The following is a 20,105-nucleotide window of genomic DNA, read 5'->3' as shown; positions in this document are numbered from 1 at the left end:
TAATTTAGGGGGTAAATATGCTAAAATTCCTTACGATCAATTAGACAAGCTATTAAAAGGATAATGAAATGTGAGGATTGAAGATTTAAGTAAAGAAATTGCTGCATTAAAAAGGTAGATATCAATACCTGCAGGGGAGTATATTGTTAAGTTGTATTCGGAAAACATTTGTTAGGCAAAAGTTTGCCACTAACCAGAAATGGAGCTACACAATACTCCAACTAGAAACCTCGCTGTTAACTGACAAAAGCCACCCAGAAAGAGCAGACTATTTTTGAATAACAGTCAAACAGTTTTGAATTTGTCACCTTCTGGTTGAGAGTTCATTACTCTAATACTAGCAGTATTTGTAAATTAACAGTGTTTAAATATTCCATGTGCCTCATTTTCATTAACATTTGAAAACTGATTTAAGTTTTTTTTTAAAAACAATGCAGAAGCACAGAGTTGAAAAAGCACTATCTACTGACTCTGGGATCTACATGTCTATGGCTGCAATGTGAGTATTTAAAAAGGTCATACAAACGAGTTTCAATGGCAACTCAATAACCCCAAATAAAATGTCATGGTACATTTAGTGGAAGCTTTAAAAAAAAATTGAATTCCTCTTATCTCGTACATTGCACACCTCTCCCTATGTAAGGTCTTCCAATTCGAGTGAAATAGTCTGAAGTGTAGATGCCAGTGTTGTTTAACATGAGCTGATGGACAATGGCCTAGACATTTGGCCACGCAACCCATTTTTTGTGCACTGAACGACCTTGGAAATGGCGGGCAAGGAAGCATAAGTTCATTACGAGCTGGAAGTGCTCCACCTACAAAATTGGTACAGACCAAAATTTTGTTGTGCAGTGCCCACACCTGGAACAGATGTTAGGCCTTTTCTGTCTGCAAATAAGTGTCCCAACGTCTGTTTGAGGCCCCCGCTGCGTGATTGGTTTGCTCTGGCCTGAGCAGGAAGCGGCAGTGAATTTCCTCCTTTTTATTCTCCTTGTGGGGGCCAGGAGAAGCAGGAGTGCTTGGGCCTCGCCTGCTGTGATCTGCAATGTTTTTTTCCAATTCTTCCCATCAACTTCCCACTCAGAATGGCTAGCAGGATTTAAATGAGGCTTTGGGGGGGATAAAATTGGCCCCTTTTTATAACTCCCACAGGCGCTAACTGAGGGCAGTAATGGGGTGCAATGGCATTTTTGCCTGGGGGGGGGTGCGCTATCGCCCCTCCCGGGAAATTGCCCAGGAAGACTCCTTACGGCACTGCGGGGGAAATTGCCCCACGGGCTGCGAGGCTGGCACGGGCAGATGTCAACGCCAGCTTCGCGGGTCACCAAGCTGGTGGACATTCGCCACCCAGGTGCACCTTTTTTAAAGGGGAGACCTTTAACGCCCCGGGCCGCCATCTTTATTTGTCGGCAGACTCTTGAGTCAGCCCAACATGTGGCGGCCCTCACGTCGACCAGGCCGCCATCGTGAAGCTTGGCACTCTGTTTCGGGTGGCCCAGTCGATCACGTCCCTGGTGGCCCAGTGGCGGCTACCAAAGGGCTGGCAGAGTGTGCAGTGGCCCTCCCCTTTAATGGACTCAGCGCTGCACTTCCGCCTTTATGACCGGCTGGGTCTCATTGAGCTGCAGGCAGGTGGGAAATTAATTCACCAGCGCGGTTCCCTGCCATAGACCCACTAGCAGTTAAAATCACGGACGATATTTTATTAATGATACCTCCTTGGGATATATTTTTGCACATGACCAACTGCAATTTAATAATTTTTGTTCCCTGCTAAATAACTGGCAAAGGTTCTTCAGAAATTACTAAAGTTAGTACCATTTAAGACCAGTCTTTCTAATTCATGCAATTGGTGCCTTTTGAAGTGGTCATTCAACTGAGTTCACCCTCACGTTACTGGAACATTTCATAGGTCATTAGCAGACATATATTTAGTTGTGGATGTATTAAGTACTTGATATAAGACTGTATTAAAAATGTTGATGATTATGAGACTATTGGTACTAACCAGGGTCAAAATTAAATTTTAATTCATCTTCAATTACTGAAATAGTTTAAGCTGTTCAAATCAGCAGCCTGCGCTTTCATGGTGTCCTTCCATTGTCTGTGCACCCAGATCTTGCTGCCACTTGATTTAAATTTGTACAAGTCTGTCCCTACCCACAAGCATCAAATTGTTCCTTTGCAAATGTAAGACTATCACATATATACTATGTACAGAGAACAGTAGCATAGTGGTTATGTTACTGCACTAGTAATCCAGAGGTCTGGACTAATGATCCAGAGACGTGAATTGGGGAATTTTAATTCAGTTAATTAAATTAATCTGGAATAAAAAGCTAGTATCAGTGTCAGTAATGGTGACCATGAAACTACCAGATTGTCATTAAAAATCCATCTGGTTCACTATGTCCTTTTAGGGAATGAAATCTGCCGTCATTACCCAGTCTGGCAGATTCCAGACCCACAGCAATGTGGTTGACTCTTAATAACCCCCTGAAATGGCCTAGCAAGCCATTCAGTTGTACCAAACTGCTACAAAGAACAATTCAAGAAGGTGGCTCACCACCACTTTCTCAAGGGCAATTACAGATGGGCAATAAATGCTGGCCTTTTCCACATCCCATGAACGAATTTTTAAAAATGTATATTAGCTGAAAATTAATTGTATCTCCTGTAGCAACCAAAACCAACTCAATGTTGGACAACAAAAGGAAAATGATTATACAAATTGCCACCAATGCCAGGTTTATTTTTTTTTTAAAGAAGTATTGCTTGTTTCCAGAGGAGAGACATTTCGGCCAAAATATATCTTGTCTACTATATTTGGTCTTTATTTACGAACAATGTACAAAATGTAGGGTCTATAACCTATATTCTTTAACTTTGTTTTATCATTAGCAATTTTGATTTTAAAATGAAAATAGATTTCCTATTCCAAACTCTTTTTTAAACAGCTAGATTAAGACAGGTGATTTTCATATGGCCCTATGGCTTCTCTTTCACATCAGTAAACACCGTTGACTTTGAGACTAAGTGGAATTATATTAGAAAATAAGCGATCACATCTTGCAGGGGATATTGTTTTGATTTCAATCCTCCTCGATCATATATACAATATCATACTTTTAAGGAAATTGAAAATGGTAAATTAAGTGGTTGTGCAAATGCCTGTTATAAAACAAAAGCAGTTCCATTTCAATGTTGCATTTTCCTTTCAGTAGAGACTGTAGCAGCACCACCTCATCTATCGACTGTTACCCATCATCTGAGCAGATAAACGAAGAAGAGGAGATTTATTGCAATGTAACAAAGTATGTACATCTGATATAATAATAAGATTTGTGTGATGAGGTAGAAATGATCAATTCAATTTCAAATGGTATTACACATAATTACATGTAATTTACATGTACAGAATAGAAATGTAAAAATACAAACGATAATGTGTAGACTGAAAAATGAGATGACTTTTACCCAGATATGGATGTTTAAAAGAATCATGCACTAGCTTGTATAGCAGTGTAGTTGTATATTTAGATTCATTTACTAAGAGACTTGTATTTATATAATGCCAAAAACCCAAGGGTTGTGCTCCTGGCAGTGCTGCTGGGATCATGCCAGCCGATACCTTCCATTGGTTATGGGGAGCGGGCAGGGAAGTGGAGTTGAAGCAAAGATCAGATCCCCTTCGGCCTTTTGGCTAAGATCATGCGTAACTGACCTGACAGGGGAGTAGCCACCATGACCTCCGGGTGGTTCTCCCTGGATCAGGAAGGTCTATGCTTGCTTTTTTGGAAACAGGAGGTGGGTGGGGTGGCTTGACCCATCCACCTCCACGGAGGTGTGTGGGGGACCTGACCCATCCACCTCCATGGCACGAACCTGGTATTGCAGTACTTCCAGGAACGGTGCAGTGGCTCTAGGCCTTTTGGCTAAGAGCATTGGCGCAGAGTGATCCTTGGCGTGTGCAAGGTGACCTCTGGCGTTTGTGATTTGACAAAGAATTGGAATGATTGGCTACGAATTTCAAAAAAAAAAAAAGATCAGATCAGCCATGATCTTATTGAATGGCGGAGCAGGCTCGAGGGGCCGTATGGCCTACTCCTGCTCCTGTTTCTTATGTTCAAAGTATGATGTCGGTAGGCAGCCATATTTCACATGCCAGCGCACGCTGCCGGAAACTCCAGCACCTGGCTGGCGAAACAAATTTCTTCCTCCTGAAGTTTCCTTCTTTGTGGGTTGCTTCCCGGTGGGGCCCACTCACATCCTGCTGGAGGCTGACATGCCTGATCTCACTGGGCATGACAGCCTGCAGGTGTATGCCAGATCCCATTTGGGTCGGGAAAGCGGGAATTCTAATGTAGGAAGTCTGCAGTCCTGCCCCAACCAGGCCAGCACCCTTGTAAGGTGTAGGCAGAGGCACCAAGTGGAAAATCTCGGGTTAGGTTGGTACCCGCCCTGTATCCGAATGCTGGACGAGTTCCACCGGAATTATTTTGAAATGCAGTTGTTATTTTGAAATGCAGTTGTTATTTTTATGCACTGTCCATAATGCACACAGCAAGATCCTACAGACAGCAATGAGATGAATGTTTATCACGATGATGGTTAAGGGTGTAATGTTGGCAAGGGTACTGGGAGAACTCCCTTCATCAAACTGTGCCATAGATCGTTAATGCCCATCTGAACCAGCAGTTGGGGTTTCAATTTAACATCTCATCCAAGGAACAGTGCCTCTAACAATACAGCACTCCCTTAGTACCACACTGGAATGTAAGACTAGATTATATGCTCAATTCCTGGACTGGCCCTTGAGTCCACACCCTGTGGAATCTGAGGGGAGAATTCTACCAACTAGCTGACAGGACTACATATAGAAGATTTAGCATCAGATTTCTGAAAATTAATGTAGAAAATGTTTGCTTCTTCCAAGAATTCTGATGAATAAGCTCACCATAATAAATTTTAAACAGAACTTTGATTAGTGGTATAAAGATTATTGTTGCCTGAATATACATCATAAAGATGGAATTAACATGAAAAAGATTAGCTAATGCCAAAGATATCATCAAGTTAACATTCCAAGTCCAATTTATTTAAGAGACCGTCCATAAACTTCACAATTTACTCTCTTGACGGCCCACCTCTCCAAATAGACTGCAACAAAATGTCACCTGTCCATCACCCAAGTTCTTTTATTATTCTTCTAGAAACGATGGCTGGCTCCTAACTCAGCTTAATATGTAACCATTATTAAAGATGTCAGCTAATTCCTTTTCAGTCTGCACTGCCTGCAGTACTGAGCATTAGAGTCTGGCAGATCATTGTGAAGAATAACTCCGCCAACCTAGCATTAGTTTGGATTTGACCCTTGGGCGTGAGACCATCTAAAAGTAGTGTTAAAGCACTTTATAGCTTTGTATCGACTGTATTATACCTGAACCCAGCATAAAATGAACTCTTATAAACTTTGAGATTAAAATTTCTGATGCTTCTTGTTCCCTCTTAGAAACAGTCCCCGCTCCCCCTCCACCTCACATTGACTGAGTTGTGTAAGCAATAACTCCTAATTATAATGTCCTATCTTGAGAACGGCTCAGGCACTTTGGGATGAAAATTCTGCTGTGCTAGAAAATCACAAGCTGAGAGTGTGCAGTTTTGTGATTAGTCGACAGGGAGTGGCATAGTGGAATTTGTACCCCTTTATCTGCAGTGATGCTCTTTAATAAGCATTACAAATTTCAGCATCAGTTGAACACTGCTTATAGAGCACTTAAACAAATGAGCAAAGCTCTGTTTTCTTTTGTACAGCTTAGTGCTGAGGTGACAATGAAATTAAACACCACTAGTGTGGCAGAAGATCTGCATGAGTAGCAAATTTCTACATCCCTCGACAATTCCCCATTGTTGTGTGTATTTCCAATCAGTGACTCACCCCAATCTAAATTTATAATGCCATTTCGACCTTGAGATTCATTTACAGTCTCACGCCCAACCACTGCAGAATTAGATATATTGGACAAGTAATCCACACTTAAATTTAGAGATAATTTTCGAATAAATGTGCAGCATCTGGGATCCAAATTATTAATACCCTTTTGTAAACATTGGTATTTTGCTGGTCAGTAGCTTGCAGTCTGCATGTCTACTAGTTTTAAAGTGTTTACAAAAGAGTATGTAATGTTTCTACATGATGAATATGGGGCTGACAGGCTGTTTCCTTTGTGCAGTAGTGGCATAATCGTTGCAGATGATATTTTCCTCACTAAAAATCAGCATTGCCTGCTGCAATCACCATATGAGCATCCCCTGAGTGAAAAATCCGATCTGTTATTTGAGAAGAGAAAACCATTGACCTACGAGCATTTGAAAACGTTGCTCAGGTGAGAAAGCATTTTATTTTTCTTCAATACCCTAACTTTTTCAGTAAGTGTTGTATTAATGTTATTGCCCGTGCTTGGAAGATTTTAAGGACATCTTTCTCTCTAAGACTTGTGCCTGATTTTAACTCCCCCTGCCTGGGGGGTGGGCAACAGGTGTGTGTGGGGTCAGTTAAAATGAGCTCAGTCATTTCACCCCTCTAATCCTGCTGTTTTCCTGCCATGTCGCAATCTTAACCCGCTCTTTTTTTAAGCAGGCGAGAAGGACACTCGCAGGAAGGAAGTGGGTTCCTACTTTAAATATAGATTGGCTGATGATGTCATTGGGACCCAGCTGCAATATTAGTCCTAGGCCTAAGTGGGGGAGCAGCGACTGCCTTGGGTCTCCCCTGCCACGGGCTCCGCTTACCAGTTAGACCCAACCTCTTGTCGCTTCCAGAGCGCCCCCTTCAACTCACTGCTGGGAACCATTCTCGTGCTGCATCCTCCTGTTGCCGATTTCCCACGCCCCCTGCTAGCCTTTTCGTGAATCTGGCTGGGTTCGGGGGGAACTCTGGGAGAATTCATGCAAATGTGGCCTGGCCGTTAAGATCAGCCCCTGATTCCCCGCGCTCACCGCCTGCTTTGGGGTTCCTGAGCACCATGCCTGCCCCTCATTAAAATCAGGGCCTTGGATTCAAATCCACATACAAATGAAATGAAAGTTTCTTCTCTGGCAGTTTAAGACTCAGAATGAAATAGGTTTCTGTTGACTCAACCCGTTTACAGTGGACACATGTCTGCAACACATAGCTGTCTATAATTTGGCAGCCTCTATGCAAAGAATTTTCGGGATCTCTTGCAAGTATTGAGTTATTTTGTAACATTATACACAAAGCTGGAATTTCTTTATTCTGTAATTATTTCTCAAGACCTCATTATTCTGACATTAGGTACAAATAATGTTTCATTCACCAGAATACTCAGACTCTCACGCAAGCAAAAGTCTGAAGGTGTCCTTGACTGCTCACTTTGGCATTGTGGTGACAATTAAATTTGTTTCCCTTAAAATGTCTGGTTTTCATTAACCTTTGAGAACAAAGGATTCAAATCAAATTCATTATTAACCAAATAGTAACTGAATAATGTAAATATATTTTGCACTAATCCACAATAGAATATCTCTCAAAATACGAAGAAATGGAAAAGTTTAAGAGGCCATTCAGTGCATCTAGCTCGGCCTATCATTCAGGTCCATGTGCAGAATTGGCACCAATCACTGGCCTCCCTGGTATTCTTCATTTCTGCAGTATCCAAACTACAGCCTGCAGGCCATATGTAGGCCGCAAGCCCTGGATATGGGGTCTACAAAGCCCCAGCAACTCCATTTCTGTTTGTGCTTTTAGTTATTGCTCCATTGGTTTCTCCTGTTTGAGTTTTGTGAGCCTCAGAGGTTTTTTTGTTTATTTTCAGCCTTCCTTCCTAAATTTGAATATCAGGGTCTGTTGATATTGGCAGCTTGGGAAATATGCATTTAAACGTTATATATATGGCCCCGGGGTTCAATGGTATGCAGCTATGTAGCCCATGTAAACAAACATTTTGGACACTGCTGAATCTGCCCATATATTTATTGAATATGATAAATGTATTGTGATAGTGGTTAGTCTATTTAAATAAGTTAATATCCATAAGTATGGCAAGTAAAATTGTTTTAAGATTTCTTAGGCTTATGACTTATTTCTTAGTTCTTCTAATTTTGGCCTGGCATAAAGAAGCTCCCCACTATCATTAGTTCCTGTGACAAATGAAGGAAAACCTTGGATTCTGTTTTTCTCTTTCCCTTTCCATTTTGTTTTATTTTCCCAATGAGAATAGTTCCATTTCCTGTGACCTCTTGTACATACTTTATCTTGCGTATCATATATTTTTACACAAATTATTGTTTTCAGCTTCAAATAGCACAGACCCCCTTTGCGGAAAATGTTTCTCAACCTGCTATTGCATGGTCCAAAAATCTGTGTAGATGGATGTGTTGCTCTGAGCCATTTTGTAATATATTTGCTTTATGGGTTCTTTGCTTAAGAATTCATAGCAACACATTGCTATTAAGAACTAATTGGTTTATTAACAAAGGTTTTATTAACAAAGGTTTAACAGTCAAACTACACATTACCAGTTCATCCACTAGGCTCATAACTGCATACCTCATCGTGGATGACCTAGACTCAACTGACTGGGGTTTTATTGGGTCTTGTGAACATCACGTGATTGGCTAAGCCACTCACAATGCAACAGCTCTATAAACCTGTGAGCGTACTCACAGATGTATACATTTCACATTTGACATTTTCTGTGCAGCAATTTCTATTCATCCAGAAATGTAATAGTTAAACATTTTTCTATTTTTTTAAATAGTTCACAAATTTCAATTGGTTGAGCATTTTGATTTCAAATTTGTGCTAAAGTCAAATTTGTATCTTAGCAAGTGTAGTAAAAATTTATTTAAAGCATAATGTTTACTCTACTAGGCAGACTTAAGTGTATGAAAAATATTGTGATCCATGTTTCAATAGGATTCTGTACTTTTGGATGGAACACCATCAATTTTATGTCTTATACAGACCTCTGTTTCATGCATCAAAAAGGATATCCACAATAGCCCAGTTATACAACACAATTGGTGCAAAGCAAAGCTTATAATGTCCCCAGTGGTCTATTAGATTGCCTATTTCATTGTTAATCTTTCTGGTGGAACTATTAGCCACCAGATAACAATGGAATTTAACAGGCATTAAGACTGGGTGAGCAGAGCTCCATTTTCCATGAGTCGGGAACAACCCTGAAGTTAACACTGATCTAGTGGTGCAGTACTGCTGTAAACCAGTAGCAGTGTCAACAGTATCTGTAGTGTAACAACAACACCTTTTTTATGCACTCATGGGTGTGTTTTCTGTATAGTTCCAGTATATTCAGGTCAAAAAGAAATATATATATTACAGTCACCAAATATCAATTGAAAAGTCTAATTGTGAAGTATATTTTGATTTTTTAACTTAAAAAAATTACTGATTCATCAGCTCATTCAAAAAAAAAATTATATTTTAGTTTCCCCTATGGCATAACATTTATAGACTGAATAGCCAAATGATCCATTATTGGGCCTTTGTCAATACAATTCTGTAATTGGACATGTTGGGGAAAGATGCATGAATGACCTTCCAATTACATAAGAGGAGGAGTGAAGATTTCCCCTATGCTAGATGCAGTAAAATTTTAAAGCATTTAAAGCAAACTGCGCACACACACAACCTTCAGCCGAGGTTTTTAATTCTGCCTCCCTCCATGGGTGTGGCTCCTTTCAACACAAGTAAAATCGGGAACTCGCCACCCTCAGGCAGAGAATATTGGGACATCAAGCATCTGCTTTCAATGGCAATGGAAGTATCTTTTAAGACCATTTTGACAGATTTGTAGCCTTGTGGCCTTTGTGTCAGTGTGAATCTGATGATGCTTTCACTAGGTTGGTATCAACATTTACAAACTATTTTATTTAGCAATGTGACAGATGAAACAAAGCTGGAAAAATTGGATGTTACAGTTTGCCGAGATGATATCAAAAACAATCTATCGCTTCTGCAAGTAAATGAAAAAGCCTGGTAAGTAACTGTCTGTTTTATTCCAACTTTTTATTATTTAGTAATAAATTAAAGAAAACATTCAAATGAAATCATGCACTTTCAAAAGCTTGTTTCTCGTTAATTGTTGCAAACCACTGATTATGAAGTTGATGAACCCTGTATCTAATTTCAAAATAAATACACTTTCATTGCATTTGTTCAGACAAGCAGAGTTGCTCAGGCAACCGAACATTCCCTGACATGGGGAGAGAGGGTGGAGGGAAAAAGGTCTGTAGAAACCTGGTGGGTTCAACAGGGCTGATAAAATGGCAACCTGTGGCACCCAGCATTATTGGCAGTGGTTGATAGCATGGGGAGATAGAAACGATTTCCCCCGCGGGGCAGTAAGGGGTCGCCACGAAGCACTGAGGGGTCGCCGCACAAGACGGTGATGTCATCACCGGTTGCGCAGCTTTCTGAGGCGTTACCTGTGGCAGCGCCTCTGCTAAATCCCAGGCAATTTCGTGGGAGCCGGTAGAGCTCACCCCTTAGCCCCCTACCCCCCCCCCCCCACCCCCCTTGGGAGAAAAGTGTCTGAAATAAAGGCACTTTTTCCCCCTTTGTCTTTACTGAGCTGAAGGGACAGATTTTCCTCTAATGCAGATGGTTGTAAATAATTGCCTGGGTGGAGTGCACTGAGGAAAACCAGGAAGGGTGGATTATAGGCCTGTGATAAAGCCTGCATGATTTTCCATCCATTTAAATGGACAGAAATTCAGGCTGGATTCTTTTACAGAGGTGAGATTCTCCCCATGCAGTTTTCCTCTAAGCATTCTACCCAGGCAAACATTTATATCATAATGCAAAAGAGAAAAATCGGACCTTAAATGTTTCCCCCCCCCCCCCCCCACCCCCTTCCCTCTCAGGTAATCAGGAGAGGAGTAATTTAATTTTTCATAAACTACTCATTCCTGATGCTATCAAAACAAAACCAGCTTGTATCATGGCTTTTGTAGCTCACTTGCCACACTCGTGAATAATGAAGCTGGTGCCACCTTGTGGCTTATTTCACACGAGTCACCAGTTCCCGATAAATACATTCTATCCTCCCGATTCTGCTTGTACTTTTCCTTCACTTAAGTCATTTTGTCAGGACTGTGAGCAGTGCTTATTAGCAACATTCTTTTTCTTGGTCATAGTGTTGCATATTCTGATGGGATGTGTGTATTTAATCATGGAGATCAAATCATGGCAATCAACAAACTGCAGATCAATGACGAAAAGGAATTAGTCATGTTAATCAACAGATCGATGGAAGAGGAGGTACCTCACATTCTAGCTGTACTTGATATCTGCAGTTAACCCAATTTGTGTTGAAAAGCGCCAGGGTAAAAATAGAGCAAGATTTGACGGCCTAGAAAATCCTCGAACGTGATCCCAGCAAATACCCAAATCACCCCCACCATTGGCCTCTGCTCTGATCCCGCTGGAGTATGTGGACCCTTTTCTGCTACAGGTGGTGCGTGCTCGTGCTCGTGCTAGTAAGGTCACCTGTCTGTCCTGGGGTGCCACATAATGCACCATTAGGCACCAGTTTGGGGGAGGGGGGGGGGAGGATTGTGCCCCCTCCCCCCGCTACCCCCCTTAAGAAAGCAGTAAGGCCCCCCCCCCCCCCCCCCACCACATGCAAAAAATAGTCCCCAACTTGTCTTGATCTTCAGGGGCATCGAGAGCTTCCCTGGGCTAGATTGCTGAGGTGGTCCACACATGCACCAGGGAGGAGGCCAGTATGCCTCGTCACTGCAGGTACCAACCACTGAAGAGGCCCCAACCTTGTGCAAGGCTGAGGACACAGGGCCACCTAATGCAGGGACTCCTTGTGCCAGTCCTGCCCCCTCTACACCATTGGCCTCATAACTGGCAGGTGGAGGCTACACCTCATAAGGCTGAGTGGAAACTTTGTTGTTGGACATATCCAGGTCTCCGCATACTTTCCAGACCTTCTGCTGCACACCTGCCCGAAATACAGCAGGAGTGTACTAAAAGGTCCAAAGATTTTTGGCCCCCATACTTTGTTGTGCTGCTGCAGTTAACACAGGAAATTATATCACATTTTTAAAAAGGCTCGAGGTGGGAGTGGCACAGTATGCATCTTAGGTATGCATCCAAGATTCCTCATGTGGTAGGTTACTAATCTCAACCACACTGTTGTTGAGAGGTAGCCAAGTGGATTTACACAGGAAGGGAGGGACCATTGGGAAACCAGTCACATCATGCCCTTCTCTCTCAAATTCCTGTGGCTGATTATAGGTTCTGTGCCCAGTGGAATATGGGTGAACTTTAGATAGAGCAGAAAATAGCTCTAAATTAACATTTTTAAATAGCACCTGGGGAATAAATTGAAAGCATAAGTACACTGCAGCCCTTCAATGTACCACTTAATGTGAAACCAAGTTAAACTGATGGTCCTCTGCAGATTGTCAAAAAACACAAGTACACGTGAGAAAGGTCATTTGGCTCGTCCAATCTCATCCTTCTAGAAGACACTACTCTCTCCCTTTCCTCCATCACAGCTGCTAACTTCCTCTGTAAATGATTCCAAGGTTTTTGACTTCATCACCCTGCCTAGGACCTGAGGATAGATGAGATTTTGGTTTAACTCCCTCAGTACTCCACTGAAGCGTCAAGTTTCTGAAGCGGGTCTTGAACCCGCAGTGTTAATTGCGATTGAGTTACAAAACAGTTTTTCTACAATTCATTTCCCTTAATTTGACACTATCTCTAGTTTATAAAGAGGTTTATTCATTAAAATTTGTGTGACCATGTTCTTCAGTAGCTTTGGAATATGTTATTTCACACCAGTTTATATTGTTGGGTTTTTAAGTACTGCATTCAGTCTATCGACCCAGGCTCCATGAGAACAGCCAGCATTGCAGAACTCAATGGAATGTAAGTGTGCCAAGGCACCACGATTCATGTGAATTAGGATGTTCCTATCCTGGCATAGTCTAAACAGGGTACTATTCAACAATCTAAAGCATTTGAACCAAAACTGGTGCAATTTATGGCAGTCTCAACATGATTAGTTCTTAAAAGTATCCAGTCAGCTTTGTGTGTCAGCTATAGCCCATTGGTAGCACGCTCACTTTCCCAGAGTCAAAGTTGTGGGTTCAAGACCCGTTTCAGAAACTTGAACACATAATCTAGGCAGACACACTTCAGTGAAGTACTGAGGGAGTTAAACCAAGATCTCATTTATCCTCTCAGGTGAATATAAATATCCCATGGCACTCTTTGAAGAAGAGTAGGGGATTTCTCCCAGTGTCCTGGCCAATATTTATTACTCAACCAACATCACTAAAAAGATTATCTAGTTATTATCTCATATCGGTTTGTGGGGCCTTGCTGTGTGCAAATTGGTCGCCACATTTCCCTACATTACTATAGTGACTACACTTCAAAAGTACTTAATTGGCTGTGAAGCAACTTGGGACCTCCTGAGGTATTGAAAGACACTATTTAAATGCAAGGTCTTCCTTTTCTTTTTAGTCTGAAAATAGGACTAGATTTTATTCAATGACTTATTTGAAATATTTCAACTGATTTTCCTCTGCTTTGTGCTTGGAGAAAGCTCACTTCTTGGATGGAAAGCAGAGGAAAATGAGACCTACTTCCTGGAGTTTTTCCAAGCAGCGCACTTGCTAAAATAGATGCAGATGCGGTAATTATATGGAAATAAGGCAAGAGTAACATCACCACACCTCCCACCTCATTTCCTGGGTCTCTGTTTGGCAGTTGCCCAAAAGAAAGAAAGACTTGCATTTATATAGCACCTTTCATGACCACCGGACGTCCCAAAGTGCTTTACTGTCAATGAAGTACTTTTGAAGTGTAGTCACTGCTGTAATGTAGGCGATGCGGCAGCCGACTTGCGCACTGCAAACTCCCACAGACAGCAATGCGATAATGAACAGATAATCTGTTTTAGGTCTGTTGATTGAGGGATAAATATTGGTCAGGACACCAGGGATAACTCTCCTGCTCGTCTTTGAAATAGTGCCATGGGATCTTTTACATCCACCCGAGAGAGCAGACGGGGCCTCGGTTTAATGTCTCATCCGAAAGATGGCACCTCTGACAGTGCAGCACTCCCTCAGCACTTCACTAGATTTTAGTGCTCAAGTCTCTGAAATGGGACTTTAACCCACAACCTTCTAACTCGGAGGCGAGGGTAGTGTGAACTGAGCCACAGCTTCTAGGTGATGGGCTTGTGCCAGGGCAACGTGGGCTTTTTCAGAGCTAATCTGAACCCAGAAATACTGGTGGGTTCAGGTCATAGAAACATAGAAAATAGGTGCAGGAATAGGCCATTCGGCCCTTCGAGCCTGCACCACCATTCAATATGATCATGGCTGATCATGCACTTCAGTACCCCATTCCTGCTTTCTCTCCATACCCCTTGATCCCTTTAGCCGTAAGGGCCACAACCAACTCCCTTTTGAATATATCTAACGAACTGGGCTGAACAACTTTCTGTGGTAGAGAATTCCACATGCTCACAATTCTCTGAGTGAAGAAGTTTCTCCTCATCTCAGTTCTAAATGGCTTACCCCTTATCCTTAGACTGTGACCCCTGGTTCTGGACTTCCCCAACATCGGGAACATTCTTCCTGCATCTAACCTGTCCAGTCCAGTCAGAATTTTACATGTTTCTATGAGATCCCCTCTCATTCTTCTAAATTCCAGTGAATATAAGCCTAGTTGATTTAGTCTTTCTTCATATGTCAGGCCTGTCATCCCGGGAATCAGTCTGGTGAACCTTCGCTGCACTCCCTCAATAGCAAGAATGTCCTTCCTCAGATTAGGAGACCAAAACTGTACACAATATTCAAGGCGTGACCTCACCAAGGCCCTGTAGAACTGTAGTAAGACCTCCCTGCTGCTATACTCAAATCCTCTCGCTATGAAGGCCAACATGCCATTTGCCTTCTTCACCACCTGCTGTACCTGTATGCCAACTTTCAATGACTGATGTACTATGACACCCAGGTCTTATTGCACCTCCCCTTTACTAATCGGTCACCATTCAGATAATAATCTGCCTTCCTGTTTTTACAAAAAGTGGATAACCTCATATTTATCCATATTATACCACATCTGCCATGTATTTGCCCACTCACCTAACCTGTCCAAGTCACCGTGCAGCCTCTTAGCATCCTCCTCACAGCTCACACTGCCACCCAGCTTAGTGTCATCTGCAAACTTGGAGATATTACATTCAATTCCTTCGTCTAAATCATTAATGTATATTGTAACTAGCTGGGATCCCAGCACTGAACCTTGCGGTACCCCACTAGTCACTGCCTGCATTCTGAAAAGGACCCATTTATTCCTACTCTTTACTTCTTGTCTGCCAACCAGTTCTCTATCCACATCAGTACCTTACCCCAAATACCATGTGCTTTAATTTTGCACACTATTCTCTTGTGTGGGACCTTGTCAAAAGCCTTTTGAAAGTCTAAATACACCACATTCACTGGCTTCCCCTTGTCCACTCTACTAGTTACATCCTCAAAACATTCTACAAGATTTGTCAAGCATGATTTCCCTTTCATAAATCCATGCTGACTTGGACCGATCCTGTCACTGCTTTCCAAATGCGCTACTATTACATCTTTAATAATTGGTTCCAACATTTTCCCCACCACCGATGTCCGGCTGACCGGTCTGTAATTCCCTGTTTTCTCTCCCTCCTTTTTTAGGTCAGGTTAGATAGAGTGGAATCAAACCCTAGACAACAGCAACTTGCACTTATACAGCATAAAGAAATCCCAAACAACTTCACAAATAGGCGTATGGGAAATATGTGCAGAGCCAGGGAAGGAGAGATTAGAGAGGTAGCTCAGGACATGAGGATTGAGGAGATTTTTTTTAAAAAGGAGGAGAGATAGAGATTTAAGAAGGGAATCCCAGAGATTAGGCTGGAGTCCGAGGAATGGCGAGTATGGGGGTAATTTAGGGCTGGAGGAGGTTGTAGATATGGATTGGGGTGAGGCAATGGAGTGGTTGAAAGATAAGGATTTTACATGAATTGAACCTATTCGAATTGATAAGCACTAAAACTGCCAGGTTCAAATATCTTGCTTGGCATCTATTAACATGAGAGCAAGTACATGGGTGTATTTCTGGAACTGTAGCTCAACAAAAATGCTTCTTGTCCCAGGTGACCGTCACCATATTGCGACTACCTGAAGCACCAAAATTCCACAGTGAAGACTGTAATTGTGATCTGGAAAAATGAAGAAAAGAACTCAAAATGTAAGTAGCATCTATCCATTCATTAGGTAATAGAAATTTTCAAGTTATATGTAATTGAAGTTTAATATTCAGAAAACCATTGTGGTGCTTATGAGTTATGTTATTTATTTATCTGCAAGTCCTAATGTCTCGCAACTGCTGATTTCTGTTCATCAGGATGCAGAAGCGTAGTATCTGTACCACATCTCTCTAAAATATTCTACATACAGCAGTAGTGTTGATGCACACTTTTAAGACATTAGTACATTTTAGCAGCATAGATGCATCTATTGGATGCAGAACATTTTTCTTTTAGTTTAGTTTGCTTTGCTTTTTTTTGAGAGCACCTTCCAATGAAAGACATGCACTTTATTCCTTCAGTGTGAGTAAATAATGCATTTGGATTAAAGTAATTTTAGGGGGGCATGTATATACCATGAAGATTTATGTGCATAAGACAGTACAACGGAGATTCACTAGATTGATTCCTGGGATGCGAGGGCTGTCTTGTGATGAAAGATTGTGTAGAATGGGCCTATACTCTCTGAAGTTTAGAAGAATGAAAGATGATCTCATTGAAACATATAAGATTCTGAAGGGGATTGACAGCGAATATGCTAAGAGGTTGTTTCCCCTGGATGGAGTGTCTAGAACTAGGGGGCACAGTCTCAGGATAAGGGGTAGACCATTTAAGACAGAAATGAGGAGGAATTTCTTCACTGAGAGGATTGTGAATCTGTGGAATTCTCTGCCCCAGAGAGCTGTGGATGCTGAGTCTCTGAATATATTCAAGGCTGAGAGTGATAGATTTTTGGAGTCCAGGGGAATCAAGGGATATGGAGATCAGGCAGGAAAGTGCGAGTTGAGGTCGATGATCAGCCATAATCTTATTGAATGGTGGAGCAGGCTTGAGGGGTTGTAGGGCCTACTCCTGCTCCTGTTTCTTATTTTCTTATGTTCTTAAGGTTGGTGTTTGTGCAGGAGAGTGATGTAGGAGTCATAGTTCATAAAGCATTGAAGGTCCATAATCAGTGTGGCAAGGCTGTAGAGAAACCAAACAGGTTGTTGCAATGAATAGCTAGGTAGTTAAATACAAATATTTACAAGCTGGAGAGATGGAAATTGTCAAATGCAAATTCTCTGAAATCTGTTTTGTTCAAAATTTACATGTAAAATGTTAAGCTATGCATGGTATATTTAAGGAAAGCTATGCAAGTTAATTATATTTTCTTTGTTTGTTGCACAAGGTTGTAATTTGCATTGAGCACAATCGATGAGCTAATGGTCATGGCACTATCAGCAAAGTCGGCATTGATTAAGTTGAGTCGTCCAGCAACAATTCATCAGTATTTGTTTTTAGAATGGGTTCTTCTCAATCTTAATACTATAGATCATTACCGATTGGTGTTGAAGAGCTTTCCAATGCTCAGACCTGGGAACCTTAATGGTCCTTCCATTTGTGTGATCTAAGGGCATGGAAACCGAGTGCAGGTTCACCATCTGAGCTATTTTAAGCATTCTGGCATTTCCCTTTTTCACTCTGAGACAAATGCTAAGATCAAATATAAAACAGTCTTCGTTAACATTGAATGATCCTCAGTGATTATTAGGCAGTTACTGCAAAGTGTCCTATTTAGCCAGCTGTTTTTTATTTATTTTTTAATCCAGTATATAAGGCGATTTAAGTATTAAATGCAAATTGGGAAGCTTTCGGTGACCATTGTAAAGTTCTTGGAGTGGTATGGTGTATTTTTTAGCTGTTTATGCCATTTATTTTAATAGAACAAAATAGAAAGATGTATTAACGTTATTGCTGCTGCTAAAATGTATTCATCATTTGTAAGACACTTAACATCACTATTGCCATACATTTGATACTTATCCTCCTCATCCTATTGTTGCAAAATATTATTCAATGTAGCAATATTAGGTACAATTAATAGTCACCATCCTACCATTGATGCATTTCCATTAAGATTAGTTGATAAATGTATCATACAGTTTGTATTTATATTCCAATTTCATGCAGAATTGAATCAGCTCTTGAATTGATATAGCTGAATTGAAGTTAGCTTTTGCTGCTTTTATACCATAATTTTCATACCATTGCTGCAGCTTAAAATAGTTACAAAATTCATAGTATAATATATGCACTACTCTGCCTCTTTGCTTGCTTAATAACTGCCCTAAAATACTTTGATACTGGCACTCTGTTCCCAAACAAAGTTCCATTCCCCAGAATTGGCATCCCTCCCCTTGATAGGCACCAAAACTCTCTGTGCACCTTCTCGAAATATATAAACTCAATAAGCAGTAAAGATTATCAGTTAACTAGTAAATCGACAGTTTTAAGTTCTATTTTTTGTATCTGGAGCACATAATCCAGTCTGACACTTCGGTGTAGTACAGAAAGAGTGCTGCATTGTTGGAGGTTGTTCAGTTGAGATGAGATATTAAACCATCTGCCATCTCAGATGGCCGTTAAAGGTACCATGGCACTATTTGAAGACAATCAAGGTAGTTCTCTATCACCTAGCCAATATTTATTCCTCAATCAACATCACTCAAACAGGTTATCTGATCATTTATCTCATTGTTATTTGTGAGACATTGCTGTGCACAAAATGGGCCGAGCTTCCCTATAATAGTGACTACAGTTCAAAAGATCTTCATTGGCTGAGAAACACTTTGGGATATCTTGAAATGAAAATTCATTTCTTTCTATTATACTATTGTAACTATTTAGTTTGTTGCCATTGTACTTCAAAGCAAAATTCCAAAGTACTACTTTAAAAGAACAGAATGTTGGCACCTCTTTTGAATTCTTCTGAGTAGGAAACATTACTTGAAAAATGAAATGTTTTTAACACTAAGCCTATAGCATTAATTATCAAATTGCAATTGTTTTCTGCAAGAAGCATTTGAGTGGCTCAGTTGGACTGAGATGTAACTATTGTAATAATGTATTATATGTACAAGTATTGTAAATCAAAGTATTGAATCAGTGGAATTTAATAGTATGTGTTTAATATGAATATTTTTAGGAAATTCAACTACTATATATTGTATTTAATAATGTTGATAAAGTAGATCATTGTTTCCATGAAGTAAATTGTTTTTCATAATAAACAAAATCTGATAACCGTCTGCAAAATAGTATTTTGTTTTATATTCTTTCATGGGATGTAGGCATGGCTGGCAAAGAACTATAAAATCTGAAAAAAGTGTGGTCATTTAGAGTTCCATTATAGCTCAGTTTTGAGAATCTAATTGAGACGGCAATCAGGTATTCTAACAACCGATGGCAGTTAGTATCTTGCATCACACTCTGAACTGTTTAACATAATGGAACTCATTGAATTATGGTTTATAAAGTTTATTTTAAGGCTATGGTTGATAGAAAATAATGAATGAAAAGGCAGAAAGTTATTGACGTGGCACAGGTTACATCATAAGATAGAATGCGGCTCAAATGATTTGTAAGAATGATTAAAAGATATTATGAAATCCTTCCTCAACTCTTAGGATTGCATTATAAGGGGAGAGTTTAACTCCCTTCAATAGGCAGAAACAGGGCGGTAGCAAAGTTAGAATTGAGCTAATCGACCCATCACCTCATTTCTGCTCCATAGTCATTGTTTTCTGGAGCCTCCCTTTAGTGGTCCAGGCGCCTGCCAGAATCGGGTAAGAGCTGCATTAATCTGTGTTAATTAGGGTTCCATTACATACTGCAATCTTATGGGCTCCTGCCACCTTGGGCTTTCACCTCCACTCCCCCTCCCGCTGTAATTCCAGTCCCCCAGACCTACCTTCTCACCGGCTTGGT

At 40.9% G+C, this 20,105-nt stretch overlaps 1 protein-coding gene across 4 annotated transcripts in view; it reads left to right on the top strand.

Moving 5' to 3' along the window:
• Positions 1–19,308, top strand: part of LOC139259505 (pleckstrin homology domain-containing family S member 1-like) — a 35,753-nt gene extending 16,445 nt beyond the window's left edge. For 2 of the 4 annotated variants that reach the window (XM_070874980.1, XM_070874978.1), the window contains exons 10-16: positions 438–499; positions 3,222–3,314; positions 6,234–6,386; positions 9,920–10,021; positions 11,182–11,305; positions 16,206–16,300; positions 17,527–19,308. In XM_070874980.1, the coding sequence (XP_070731081.1) occupies positions 438–499; positions 3,222–3,314; positions 6,234–6,386; positions 9,920–10,021; positions 11,182–11,305; positions 16,206–16,283 (612 nt within the window). In that variant the 3' untranslated portion in view covers positions 16,284–16,300; positions 17,527–19,308. Of the gene's footprint in view, positions 1–437; positions 500–3,221; positions 3,315–6,233; positions 6,387–9,919; positions 10,022–11,181; positions 11,306–16,205; positions 16,301–17,526 lie in introns of those variants that run through there. The other 2 variants (XM_070874979.1, XM_070874981.1) reach the window with 2 other exon arrangements.
• The last annotated feature ends 797 nt before the right edge of the window (positions 19,309–20,105 follow it).

This window comes from Pristiophorus japonicus, chromosome 3 (genome assembly GCF_044704955.1).
Source record: "Pristiophorus japonicus isolate sPriJap1 chromosome 3, sPriJap1.hap1, whole genome shotgun sequence".
Classification (NCBI taxonomy): Eukaryota; Metazoa; Chordata; class Chondrichthyes; family Pristiophoridae; genus Pristiophorus; species Pristiophorus japonicus.
Note: the sequence above shows the minus strand (reverse complement) of the source record. Positions and strands in the feature narration are given on the sequence as shown.